The sequence below is a fragment of the Salvelinus alpinus genome, chromosome 34, assembly GCF_045679555.1.
Source record: "Salvelinus alpinus chromosome 34, SLU_Salpinus.1, whole genome shotgun sequence".
In the NCBI taxonomy this organism is placed as follows: domain Eukaryota; kingdom Metazoa; phylum Chordata; class Actinopteri; order Salmoniformes; family Salmonidae; genus Salvelinus; species Salvelinus alpinus.
The window spans coordinates 797453-812354 of record NC_092119.1 but is presented as its reverse complement, the minus strand read 5'-3'; the positions used below and the strand labels follow the sequence as shown (position 1 = coordinate 812354).

The 14902-nt window shown below is 48.5% G+C and overlaps 1 protein-coding gene across 1 annotated transcript in view; it reads right to left on the bottom strand.

Annotated features, from left to right (window-relative positions):
• Nucleotides 1-14902, bottom strand: part of znf106a (zinc finger protein 106a) — a 41624-nt gene that overhangs the window by 18179 nt on the left and 8543 nt on the right. The window contains exons 4-5 of the mRNA XM_071382818.1: nt 11867-12061; nt 1504-4605 (exon numbers count right to left, since the gene is read on the bottom strand). Of these exons, the coding sequence (XP_071238919.1) occupies nt 1504-4605; nt 11867-12061 (3297 nt within the window). The remainder of the gene's footprint in view (nt 1-1503; nt 4606-11866; nt 12062-14902) is intronic.

Genomic DNA, 14902 nt, shown 5'->3' with positions numbered 1-14902 from the left:
GGTTTTGTGTTGTTTTTGTCGTACCGTCGTTCTCGATAAACTCTCGACACCCGCGCGTGATCTGAGATACTGGATCTGACACGCCTGGTTACTGTCGATCCTACCACGCTGAACGTCGCGTAGGTCACTCGTTCTGCCCGTTCTAACGTTCAATCGAACAGTAACTGAATGCCTCGATGCCCGTCTGCTTTATATAGCAGGCCACGGTCACGCGACTCACTGTCTGTAGGAGCAAACCATTTCCGTGAAACGGGGTGGTGTACCTAATAAACTGGCCACTCAGTGTATGTACCAAGTATCAGAGTAGCAGTGCTAATCTAGGATCAGGCAGCCCTTTATCTCTATAATTACTATACACTGACTATACTAAACATTAGGAACACCTTCCTAGTATTGAGTTGCACCCCCCACCCTTTTGCCCTCAGAACAGCCTCAATTCGTCAGGGACATGGACTCTACACGGTGTTAAAAGCGTTCCACAGGGATGCTGACCCATGTTGACTCCAATGCTTCCCACAGTTGTGTCAAGTTGTCTGGATGTCCTTTGGGTGGTGGACTATTCTTGATCTACACGGGAAACTGTTGAGTGTGAAAAACCCAGCAGCGTTGCAGTTCTTGACACAAACCGGTGCGCCTGGCACCTACTACCATACCCCGTTCAATGGCACACATACACAATCCATGTCTCTATTGTCTCAAGGTTTACAAATCCTTCTTTAACCCGTCTCCTCCCCTTCATGTACACTGATTGAAGTGGATTTAGAAAGTGACATCAATAAGGGATCATATCATCATCACCTGGATTCACCTGGTCAGTCTGTTAGGGTTGAATGGCGGGAACCCGGTTACTGGGATTTACCGCCCAAAACCACTCCCTTTTCACGGGATAAATAACTGAGAGAAACCGATAAAATGATTATTATAAATGATGTATATGAACAGCATGGCGTGAAATGGAACTGTTAAATGATATGTGATGTCTAAATCTGTCTTCTCTACAGCCTCTGTATGATGAATCAACACTCAGGGGAGAGACAGACCATCTCAGGGTGGAGGGAGGGACAGGAGGACCGTCTCAGGGTGGAGGGAGGTATGGTGGTGGACCATTCTTGATACACACATGAAACTACTGAGCGTGAAAAACCCAGCAGCATTACAGTTCTTGACACAAACCGGATCCTGGCACCTACTACCATACCCTGTTCAAAGGCACTTAAATATTTTCTTGTCCATTTACCCTCTGAATGGCACACAGACACAATCCACGTCTCAATTGTCTCAAGGCTTAAAAATCCTTCTTTAACCTGTCTCCTCTCCTTCATCTACACTGATCGAAGTGGATTTAACAGGTGACATCAATAAGGGATCCTATCTTTCACCTGGATTCACCTGGTCAGTCTGTCATTGAAAGAGCTCAGTGTATATTACTATCTAAAAGGCTAAACTGATCCTAGAGCAGAACTCCCACACTGAGATGAGTCATACAGGTAATTAACCGCTCACCTGGGCATGCCTTTCCCCTGCTGCTGCTTCTTCCTGTGGACTTCCTGGTACACCTGGTCCCAGTTGACACAGCGACGTGACCCCGAGGAGCTGATGAGCTGTCTTAGCGTTGGCTTCAGCCCCGAATCCTTCTCCGCCTCCCCTCTCCTCGTCCCGCTCACATTCCTTATCCTCCGGGCGATGTTCAGATTGGGCTCGTGGCTGCCGCTCTTGGTCTTGGAGCCGATGTGTCGGGTGAGGTCCCTCTTTAGGGCTAAGGGTAGGGTGGGTTTGGTCTGGGTGGAGCCTGAGGAGGGGTCAGAGGTCGTGTGGAGGTCAAGATTAGGGTCGATGGTTCTCAAGGGGTCACTGTCTGACCATAGCCCTGCGTCTGCTACGTCCATGGCCTCCTCTCCAGCACCAGCCACCATGCCCCTCGCCTCCTCCCTCTCCCCCACCGCCTCCTCCTCCTCCTCCCTGGGGGAGAGAGAGAGCACAGCCCCCCCTGGGGACTCCATGGTGGAAGTGCTGACCTGGACAGACTGAACAGACAGGTGGTTGTCTGAGGGAGACGTCACAAACTCCATCGTGGTCTCCAAAGACTCATTAGCAGCAGCTCTGTCCTCAGCTGGGTTAGCTCTGCTGCTAGCTCTGTCCTCAGCTGGGTTAGCTCTGCTGCTAGCTCTGTCCTCAGCTGGGTTAGCTCTGCTGCTAGCTCTGTCCTCAGCTGGGTTAGCTCTGCTGCTAGCTCTGTCCTCAGCTGGGTTAGCTCTGCTGCTAGCTCTGTCCTCAGCTGGGTTAGCTCTGCTGCTAGCTCTGTCCTCAGCTGGGTTAGCTCTGCAGCTAGCTCTGTCCTCAGCTGGGTTAGCTCTGCAGCTAGCTCTGTCCTCAGCTGGGTTAGCTCTGCTGCTAGCTCTGTCCTCAGCTGGGTTAGCTCTGCTGCTAGCTCGTTCCTGTCTGGTCTGTCTAGACGTCTTCCCTCTCTTCTGTCTGTTGTCGTCTCCAACCTTAACGCCTTCAGAGCTCTCCACCTGCTGCTGCTGCTGTTGTTCCTCGATGTGTAGCGCCATCTTCTTCTCCTTTTTCTCCATCCTATGGTCGTTTGACTCCGTCTTCTGTCCCTCTGTCCTGTGGTGAACAGCAGACAGCTCCACGGTGCACCTCTTGTCTAGCAGTGTCTCCTTGGCTCTCCTCAGCATCTCGGTCAGCAGCTGCTCCTGGTCCTGCTGGGGGGACTTTGATCCCTGCCTCCTCCCCAAATCCTGGCTTCTGTGTCTGGACAACCTGGGCTGGTCCGAGTCCTGGCTGGAGGCTCGGCTCAGCTGGGTCCTGGGGGTGGTAGAGGGGCTAGGGCTGGAGGCCCTACTGAGGTGGGTCATGGGGCTGGGGGTTAGGTTGAGGGTGGGGCTGGAGGCCCTACTGAGGTGGGTCTTGGGGCTGGGGGTTAGGTTGAGGGTGGGGCTGGAGGCCCTACTGAGGTGGGTCTTGGGGCCTTGGGTTAGGTTGAGGGTGGGGCTGGAGGCCCTACTGAGGTGGGTCTTGGGGCCTTGGGTTAGGTTGAGGGTGGGCCTGGAGGCCCTACCGAGGTGGGTCTTGGGGCCTTGGGTTAGGGTGGGGCTGGAGGCCCTACCCAGGTGGGTCTTGGGGCCTTGGGTTAGGTTGAGGGTGGGGCTGGAGGCCCTACTGAGGTGGGTCTTGGGGCCTTGGGTTAGGATGAGGGTGGGGCTGGAGGCCCTACTGAGGTGGGTCTTGGGGCATTGGGTTAGGTTGAGGGTGGGGCTGGAGGCCCTACTGAGGTGGGTCTTGGGGCTGGTAGTAGAAGAGGAGGACAGGCCTTTCTCAAGGCACTCTGATGGCTTAGCTGGCCTCCGTCTGGTGGAGGTAGACCCAGAGGAAGAGGAGGTGGTTTGTCCGTCTGTCCTCAGACTGTTGCTCTTAGAGGAGCTCAGACAATTGCTGGTATCACTACTACTCATCCTTGTAGAGATGTCTCTATGCTTCCTGGGTTCCCTCCCTTCGACACTGTGATCAGGAGACCTCTGATGCTGTGCTGCTCTCTGCTGTCCTGCTCGCAGGTCCCGTCTGGACTGAGTCGGCTGCTGACCCGAGGAGTGTTGAAGGTCCAGCGTTATGTCACGTCTGGGCCTCAGGTCAACATCTCTGCCCTGGGCCGAAGGGATCTGGGGGGTCTGGAAGGTTGGGGGAGGAGGAGGACCCTTTGGGTGCTTCTCTGAGGGGTGAGGGTGGGGGTGAGGATGAGGGTGGGGGTGAGTCTCCTTATGGGACGGATAAGGGGACCAGCGACAGGCCTTGTCTAGTTTAGGATTACTACCGAACGCCTTGGGCCCCGTGCCGCTTTTACGATCATGTTCTGCTCCACCGGCTGGCCGTTCCTGGTTCTGGTGTCCACCCTTCCTGCCGTCATCCTGCGCTTTAAAGTGAGCGTCTCGGTGTAGCTGGTCGAAGGACCCGACTGGATCCAGCTGGTCGCTGGAGAAGTCCATCCTGTGAAGAGACTCTACGCTGCTCAGCCCTTCCGTCATGACAGGCTCAGCGAGCACACCAGGAAGTCCGTTACCCCCTCTGCTGCTGCCGCCGTATAGACTGGTAGTCCCTCCTCCTCTGCTGTTCTGCTGCCAGGGTCCCCTCCCTCCTCTCTGCTGCTGTGCCGGAGGATGGAGATACTCCTCCTGCTGCCATCTCTTATTGGTTCCCTCCCTGCTGTGCAGGCTGCCACTGCCTCTCTGTCCAGCGCTCCACTTGTAGACGTTGGGTGATTCCTGGGCGTGCCAGGTGGCACTGCGGCCCTGTTTCCTGTCGTGCCAGTTAAACCTGATGTCCTCATGGGTCTCCCAGGGATCTCGACCCCCAGCGGGGTTCGAGCTGCAGTCCCAGCCCCCCTGCCCCTGCCAGGCAGACCCTTGGCATTTTCGAGGTGGTGGTGGTGGTGTTGGAGGGGTTTTGTTGAGGTATCTCCAGTCCCACAACGCCCCCTTCTGGCAGAAGTACTGCCGTGCGTCACTCCACTTCTGGATCTGTTGCTGCCGTTTCCTACTCTCCTCTTCCTCTCTCCTCTGCACCTCTTCCTCTTTGGCACGCTTTGCTGCAGCCTCCTCCTCTCTCCTGGAGACATGAGAGAAAACACACACAAGTCAAAGCCACTCACAGCTCCCGTTCATCTGACTGGCATTTTACAGTGCAGTTCTACTGTCTGTCCTGAATCAGACCTAGTTCAATAAACGCTAGCCTTCATGACATAACATCCTTCATAGACCTGGTCTACGGAGCCTTCATGACATAACCCACTGTAACGTCCTTCATAGACCTGGTCTACGGAGCCTTCATGACATAACATCCTTCATAGACCTGGTCTACGGAGCCTTCATGACATAACATCCTTCATAGACCTGGTCTACGGAGCCTTCATGACATAACCCACTGTAACGTCCTTCATAGACCTGGTCTATGGAGCCTTCATGACATAACATCCTTCATAGACCTGGTCTACGGAGCCTTCATGACATAACATCCTTCATAGACCTGGTCTACGGAGCCTTCATGACATAACCCACTGTAACATCCTTCATAGACCTGGTCTACGGAGCCTTCATGACATAACATCCTTCATAGACCTGGTCTACGGAGCCTTCATGACATAACCCACTGTAACGTCCTTCATAGACCTGGTCTACGGAGCCTTCATGACATAACATCCTTCATAGACCTGGTCTACGGAGCCAGTCTACGGATCTGGGCCAGAACCAGAATCCTCTTCTTCACCACTGAAGTGAGTTTGGAGAAACTGAAAGTATGAAATCGAACTCTGAATCAAATAGGCTTCCCAAAAATAACATGGGAACGTTTATCAGGTGGCCTGATTTCAGATGCGTCCATGGAAGCAGGATTTTTAGGGAAATCGTTCTTCTTGCAAAGCACGTAAACTATTATATTAATCTGACTACACACAACAAACTATTATATTAATCTGACTACACACAACAAACTATTATATTAATCTGACTACACACAACAAACTATTATATTAATCCGACTATACACAACAAACCATTATATTAAATCTGACTACACACAACAAACCATTATATTAATCTGACTACACACAACAAACTATTATATTAATCCGACTACACACACAACAAACTATTATATTAATCCGACTACACACAACAAACCATTATATTAATCCGACTATACACAACAAACTATTATATTAATCCGACTACACACAACAAACTATTATATTAATCTGACTACACACAACAAACTATTATATTAATCCGACTACACACAACAAACCATTATATTAAATCTGACTACACACAACAAACCATTATATTAATCTGACTACACACAACAAACTATTATATTAACCTGACTATACACAACAAACTATTATATTAACCTGACTATACACAACAAACTATTATATTAATCTGACTATACACAACAAACTATTATATTAATCTGACTATACACAACAAACTATTATATTAATCTGACTACACACACAACAAACTATTATATTAATCTGACTACACACACAACAAACTATTATATTAATCTGACTACACACAACAAACCATTATATTAATCCGACTATACACAACAAACTATTATATTAATCTGACTACACACAACAAACTATTATATTAATCTGACTACACACAACAAACTATTATATTAATCTGACTATACACAACAAACTATTATATTAATCTGACTACACACAACAAACCATTATATTAATCTGACTACACACAACAAACCATTATATTAATCTGACTACACACAAACTATTATATTAATCTGACTACACACAACAAACCATTATATTAATCTGACTACACACAACAAACTATTATATTAATCCGACTATACACAACAAACCATTATATTAATCCGACTATACACAACAAACTATTATATTAATCCGACTATACACAACAAACTATTATATTAACCTGACTATACACAACAAACTATTATATTAATCTGACTACACACAACAAACCATTATATTAATCTGACTATACACAACAAACCATTATATTAATCTGACTACACACAACAAACTATTATATTAATCTGACTACACACAACAAACTATTATATTAATCCGACTATACACAACAAACCATTATATTAATCTGACTACACACAACAAACCATTATATTAATCTGACTACACACAACAAACTATTATATTAATCTGACTACACACAACAAACTATTATATTAATCTGACTACACACAACAAACTATTATATTAATCCGACTATACACAACAAACCATTATATTAAATCTGACTACACACAACAAACTATTATATTAATCTGACTATACACAAACTATTATATTAATCTGACTATACACAAAAAATGTATTATTGTGTGCATGTAACCATACTAATTGTGACATTTGAAAGTCTGCCTAGCAACAATACCTATTTCTCCCAGTTGGCAGCAGCAGAGAGTTTAGGCATGGTCCTCCTGTGCCCCTGGGGGTGCATTCCAAACAGCACCCGATACAGAGCACTACTTTTGACCAGGTTCCAGTGCACTATAATGAATAATGTGGCATTTGGGACAGGCCCCAGCCCAGAGTGTTAAACTCCACGAGGTCTGCGGCCTGGGCAGAAGGTCTGTCATATGACACGGGGACAGAGACAGCTGCAAGCCAACTGCTGCTGGTGACAAACACACACACACACACACACACACCTTCCCTACTGTTCTAGTTGGACAAGCCTCAAACATCCTTAGGCCTTTTAAGACGCATTTCAGTTTCCACTGACAGTCCTTCCTTTAGCCTAGGGCAGGGATCCCGAACTGGCGGCGCACGGCCCGAATTTGGCCCACGGGTGGTTTTATTTTAGTTTTCTGAGCCCCAAAAAAATGTGTTTTTGGAGGGACGGACGGACGTAAAAAAGACTAAAAAAACACCAGGAAATCAGCTCCAAGTGATTTGAATTTTGGAAATTTGTTTCATAACTATTCACACACATAATTAGAGAGATACGTGATCATATACAAATGTAAGCCAGATTTGAAATGATGTTTTAGTAAAATATTATATCTGTTTGGGTTTCTTGCTGCCAATTTGCAGTCTACAAATGAGGCTTTTTGTAATTATTTTCCGGACCCCCCGACCATCCGCTCAATAATTAAGTTGATGATCTCTACGGCTTAGTCTTTCAATGCTGTGTGGAAAACGTGTCACATAATACCTGGGCCAGAAATACAGGTCAAAGGTCTATAACATGTGGGCCAGAAATACAGGTCAAAGGTCAATAAACATGTGGGCCAGAAATACAGGTCAAAGGTCTATAACATGTGGGCCAGAAATACAGGTCAAAGGTCTATAACATGTGGGCCAGAAATACAGGTCAAAGGTCTATAACATGTGGGCCAGAAATACAGGTCAAAGGTCTATAACATGTGGGCCAGAAATACAGGTCAAAGGTCTATAACATGTGGGCCAGAAATACAGGTCAAAGGTCTATAACATGTGGGCCAGAAATACAGGTCAAAGGTCTATAACATGTGGGCCAGAAATACAGGTCAAAGGTCAATAACATGTGGGCCAGAAATACAGGTCAAAGGTCTATAACATGTAGGCCAGAAATACAGGTCAAAGGTCAATAACATGTGGGCCAGAAATACAGGTCAAAGGTCTATAACATGTGGGCCAGAAATACAGGTCAAAGGTCAATAACATGTGGGCCAGAAATACAGGTCAAAGGTCTATAACATGTGGGCCAGAAATACAGGTCAAAGGTCAATAACATGTGGGCCAGAAATACAGGTCAAAGGTCTATAACATGTGGGCCAGAAATACAGGTCAAAGGTCAATAACATGTGGGCCAGAAATACAGGTCAAAGGTCTATAACATGTGGGCCAGAAATACAGGTCAAAGGTCTATAACATGTGGGCCAGAAATACAGGTCAAAGGTCTATAACATGTGGGCCAGAAATACAGGTCAAAGGTCTATAACATGTGGGCCAGAAATACAGGTCAAAGGTCAATAACATGTGGGCCAGAAACACAGGTCAAAGGTCAATAACATGTGGGCCAGAAATACAGGTCAAAGGTCTATAACATGTGGGCCAGAAATACAGGTCAAAGGTCTATAACATGTGGGCCAGAAATACAGGTCAAAGGTCTATAACACGTGGGCCAGATATACAGGTCAAAGGTCTATAACATGTGGGCCAGAAATACAGGTCAAAGGTCTATAACATTTGGGCCAGAAATAAAGGTCAAAGGTCAATAACATGTGGGCCAGAAATACAGGTCAAAGGTCTATAACATGTGGGCCAGAAATACAGGTCAAAGGTCTATAACATGTGGGCCAGAAATACAGGTCAAAGGTCTATAACATGTGGGCCAGAAATACAGGTCAAAGGTCTATAACATGTAGGCCAGATATACAGGTCAAAGGTCTATAACATGTAGGCCAGAAATACAGGTCAACGGTTTATGGAAGGCTGATGTGTTTTCCAACTCAACATCCTACCACCACTATCTATGACTCAGACCTCTCTTCAAAAAGGTTAAGCCCGTGATCCTGGCAGCCAGTCATCCTGAGAGCCCGTGATCCTGGCTGCCAGTGATCCTGAGAGCCCGTGATCCTGGCAGCCAGTCATCCTGGCAGCCAGTCATCCTGGCAGCCAGTCATCCTGAGAGCCCGTGATCCTGGCAGCCAGTCATCCTGAGAGCCCGTGATCCTGGCTGCCAGTGATCCTGAGAGCCCGTGATCCTGGCAGCCAGTCATCCTGGCAGCCAGTCATCCTGAGAGCCCGTGATCCTGGCAGCCAGTCATCCTGAGAGCCCGTGATCCTGGCAGCCAGTCATCCTGGCAGCCAGTCATCCTGGCAGCCAGTCATCCTGAGAGCCCGTGATCCTGGCTGCCAGTGATCCTGAGAGCCCGTGATCCTGGCAGCCAGTCATCCTGAGAGCCCGTGATCCTGGCTGCGTGACACAGCATACGTTCTATAGGCAACATTCAGTGCTATTATTATCTATCAATATTATCAATATCGAAAATGATCACATCAATATCTTTATAATCAGATATCATTATAATCTATTACTAAGTTGAGATGCCCCAAAACCAACTATATGTTCCACTCCGATACACGAGGACAGTGAGAGGACGGTTTCCCACTCCGATACACGAGGACAGTGAGAGGACGGTTTCCCACTCCGATACACGAGGACAGTGAGAGGACGGTTTCCCACTCCGATACACGAGGACAGTGAGAGGACGGTTTCCCACTCCGATACACGAGGACAGTGAGAGGACGGTTTCCCACTCCGATACACGAGGACAGTGAGAGGACGGTTTCCCACTCCGATACACGAGGACAGTGAGAGGACGGTTTCCCACTCCGATACACGAGGACAGTGAGAGGACGGTTTCCCACTCCGATACACGAGGACAGTGAGAGGACGGTTTCCCACTCCGATACACGAGGACAGTGAGAGGACGGTTTCCCACTCCTATACACGAGGACAGTGAGAGGACGGTTTCCCACTCCTATACACGAGGACAGTGAGAGGACGGTTTCCCACTCCTATACACGAGGACAGTGAGAGGACGGTTTCCCACTCCTATACACGAGGACAGTGAGAGGACGGTTTCCCACTCCTATACACGAGGACAGTGAGAGGACGGTTTCCCACTCCTATACACGAGGACAGTGAGAGGACGGTTTCCCACTCCTATACACGAGGACAGTGAGAGGACGGTTTCCCACTCCTATACACGAGGACAGTGAGAGGACGGTTTCCCACTCCTATACACGAGGACAGTGAGAGGACGGTTTCCCACTCCTATACACGAGGACAGTGAGAGGACGGTTTCCCACTCCTATACACGAGGACAGTGAGAGGACGGTTTCCCACTCCTATACACGAGGACAGTGAGAGGACGGTTTCCCACTCCTATACACGAGGACAGTGAGAGGACGGTTTCCCACTCCTATACACGAGGACAGTGAGAGGACGGTTTCCCACTCCTATACACGAGGACAGTGAGAGGACGGTTTCCCACTCCTATACACGAGGACAGTGAGAGGACGGTTTCCCACTCCTATACACGAGGACAGTGAGAGGACGGTTTCCCACTCCTATACACGAGGACAGTGAGAGGACGGTTTCCCACTCCTATACACGAGGACAGTGAGAGGACGGTTTCCCACTCCTATACACGAGGACAGTGAGAGGACGGTTTCCCACTCCTATACACGAGGACAGTGTGAGGACGGTTTCCCACTCCTATACACGAGGACAGTGAGAGGACGGTTTCCCACTCCTATACACGAGGACAGTGAGAGGACGGTTTCCCACTCCTATACACGAGGACAGTGAGAGGACGGTTTCCCACTCCTATACACGAGGACAGTGAGAGGACGGTTTCCCACTCCTATACACGAGGACAGTGAGAGGACGGTTTCCCACTCCTATACACGAGGACAGTGAGAGGACGGTTTTCCACTCCTATACACGAGGACAGTGAGAGGACGGTTTCCCACTCCTATACACGAGGACAGTGAGAGGACGGTTTCCCACTCCTATACACGAGGACAGTGAGAGGACGGTTTCCCACTCCTATACATGAGGACAGTGAGAGGACGGTTTCCCACTCCTATACATGAGACCAGTGAGAGGATAGTTTCTGTGAACACTCCTTCTAGAAGCCATAGAGGACATGTTGTAATGTGGTCAAGCTGGAGTGAGTGAGAGGGTTGCTGTGACTGTAATGCTTTTTTTAGTATGTAACCCTGACACAAGACCCCTCCCTCTCTCTGCCCTGGACTCCCTGACCCCTCCCTCTCTCTGCCCTGGACTCCCTGACACACGACCCCTCCCTCCCTCCCTCTGCCCTGGACTCCCTGACCCCTCCCTCTCTCTGCCCTGGACTCCCTGACACACGACCCCACCCTCCCTCTCTCTGCCCTGGGCTCTATGAGCAGCAACCATAGAGACAGAATAGAGATCTCGTCTTTGTAGCTGTGCCATTATAAATGGCGTGTGTGACAGAACGATGTCTTATATTCATCTAGAGTCCTCTTTCCACCTCTATGAGCAGCAGTATGGTTCACGTCACAGCTAAATGAGAAGAGTGACCCAAACCACGACACCTAATATATGTGACTATACATGGTCCACTAGTCCAGACACACAGACCAAACATCACGATAATACATTATGATCAGACTATGGCCATTGACAAGTTCTCAGCTCTCGTTTTAAAAGGTTTTCCCAACACAGGAACACAAGTTCTCTATTCAAATCATCAGAGTTTAAGCAGACAGATAAACAAATACATAGAAGAAGAAAAGGCATCCCGCTCTTACCTGATCACTTCCTTCCGGGTCTCGATCAGTTTGACCAGATCCTTGTCGAAGTACTCCTCTTCCTGGTCGTTCCCGGCACCCTCCCGTTCCGCCGTTTCCACACGCTGTTTGTGCACCCTGCTGGATATGTGGTTGGCGTAGTCCGTTAGGCTCACCATGGTCACCCGGCACACCCGGCACTCATGGCCACAGTCCCTGGGGAGGGAAGGGGACAGCGGACTCTCAATAAACCCCTCTGGCATGGTGACATGTGCTTCTAGTCACAACTGGTCTGGTCTCCCTGTTCGTCTGCAGAGCACTTGGACAATACCCGGCTCTAGGTTTTAGGAATTATTCAATGTAATAAAAAGGAAAGGAGATTACTCAACAATCCTTAGTAAGAAAAATACTCTTCCCGTTTCTTTAATTCTTCAGAGATCAGGAGGCAAAATGACGTATTATTTTCTGTCGTTTAAGAGTTAAGATCAGCTGGTTAAGTCTTCATGAACTTCTTCTAGGCTTCTAGTTGTTTCCAGCGGGCCGGTGGCGGCAGTTTGGCGAGGGCAGGAGGCGGTGTGTCGTCGGCAGCATGGTAACATTAATCCCACGATACACACTACACAGCCATCCAGGCAGGTAAGGGAGCACGGGCTGTGGCCGATGTGGAGACAGGCACACCCTCTTAGGCAGGGAGGGACAGCAGCCTCAGCCTAGCGTGCTGCTGCTGTCATGGTGTTAGTCTGCTGTGCTCTGGGGCTGTGCTCAGTCAGCCGCTCTCTATTTCTGCTATGCACCTCAGATAACAACCTCCCCACCCCCCACCTCAGATAACCTCCCACCCCTCACCCACGTTATCCTACTGAATACCCAACTGTGGAGCTGCTTAGCCTGTGAACCAATCGTGAGGCTGGTTGTAACCGGAGCCGTGGCCAAGTAACAGCTGTAGATAATTCACCACAGAAGTGTGCACCCTATATGGCCCCCTATTCGCTATATAGCGCACTACTGTTGATCAGAGCCCTCTATAGGGACTAGGGTTCAATTTAGGACGCCTTACACAAACCCTCTGTCTCACTGTAGAGAGGGGCTGAGAGGTACCGTGACTTTATTGGCAAGAGGTTCAACCCTCTCAGAAAAACTGTCATTGTTGTACTGACCTCGGCTCCCTGACGTTCTGTTAACTCATTGATTAGGTTCGGATGGGGGGGGTTGATTTGGAAGTGCACTGTTTTGTCTTGTGCAATAGTACGAAGGGCACAAAATAACAAACAATGAGTTGAATATCCTAATCAGTGAATCAAAAACAATGAGTTCAATAATGTAATCAGTGAATCAATACAGGCTAAATATAGATATCTTTGCATATAGTCTCTAATCAAAAATGTGTTTTTCATAGGTTTGTGGTGGACTACAATTCTCACTTGATAAAAGAAGAAAAAAGGGAATAATGTCTACAAGTGCACGTCCATTTTACTGTCAATGACAAAGACGTTAATTCAGTTTAAATAAAGGAACAATATTAGTCATAAGAGTTACATCTCAACTAGACTCGGAACTCATGATAATATAATATACTTATTTATCTTAAAACAACCAGAACTAACAAATGTCTGCAAAAATTGTAACACATTCCCTCCTTTCTCCTAGATGGTACAGTTAAGAGCCTCTCCTTTCTCCTAGATGGTACAGTTAAGAGCCTCTCCTTTCTCCTAGATGGTACAGTTAAGAGCCTCTCCTTTCTCCTAGATGGTACAGTTAAGAGTCTCTCCTTTCTCCTAGATGGTACAGTTAAGAGCCTCTCCTTTCCCCTAGATGGTACAGTTAAGAGCCTCTCCTCTCCCCTAGATGGTACAGTTAAGAGCCTCTCCTTTCCCCTAGATGGTACAGTTAAGAGCCTCTCTCCCCTAGATGGTACAGTTAAGAGCCTCTCCCTTCTCCTAGATGGTACAGTTAAGAGCCTCTCCCGTCCCCTAGATGGTACAGTTAAGAGCCTCTCCTGTCTCCTAGATGGTACAGTTAAGAGCCTCTCCTTTCTCCTAGATGGTACAGTTAAGAGCCTCTCCCCTAGATGGTACAGTTAAGAGCCTCTCCCCTAGATGGTACAGTTAAGAGCCTCTCCTTTCTCCTAGATGGTACAGTTAAGAGCCTCTCCTTTCCCCTAGATGGTACAGTTAAGAGCCTCTCCTTTCCCCTAGATGGTACAGTTAAGAGCCTCTCCTTTCCCCTAGATGGTACAGTTAAGAGCCTCTCCTTTCTCCTAGATGGTACAGTTAAGAGCCTCTCCTTTCCCCTAGATGGTACAGTTAAGAGCCTCTCCTTTCTCCTAGATGGTACAGTTAAGAGACTGCCCGCTGCGGTCACATATTTCAGTAATCTCCACGACAGTCACTTGAAATAGTTGCAGAGTGACGACTGCGTCCAACATGACACCCCATCTCCCATTTAGTGCACTTCTTTTGACCAAGACCTAAAGGACTCTAGTCAAAAGTAGTGCACTATGTAGGGAATAGGGTGCCATTAGGGACAATACCTACAATCCGTTGTTCCAGTCAGCTGGTCGTCAGTTGGTTCAGGCCTGTTGCTCCAGTCAGTTGGTCGGGGCCTGTTGCTCCAGTCAGTTGGTCGGGGCCTGTTGCTCCAGTCAGTTGGTCGGGGCCTGTTGTCCCAGTCAGTTGGTCGGGGCCTGTTGCTCCAGTCAGTTGGTCGGGGCCTGTTGCTCCAGTCAGTTGGTCGGGGCCTGTTGCTCCAGTCAGTTGGTCGGGGCCTGTTGTCCCAGTCAGTTGGTCGGGGCCTGTTGTCCCAGTCAGTTGGTCGGGGCCTGTTGTTCCAGTCAGTTGGTCGGGGCCTGTTGTTCCAGTCAGTTGGTCGGGGCCTGTTGTTCCAGTCAGTTGGTCATCAGTTGGTCGGGGCCTGTTGTTCCAGTCAGTTGGTCGTCAGTTGGTCGGGGCCTGTTGTTCCAGTCAGTTGGTCGGGCCTGTTGTCCCAGTCAGTTGGTCCGGGCCTGTTGTTCCAGTCAGTTGGTCCGGGCCTGTTGTCCCAGTCAGTTGGTCCGGGCCT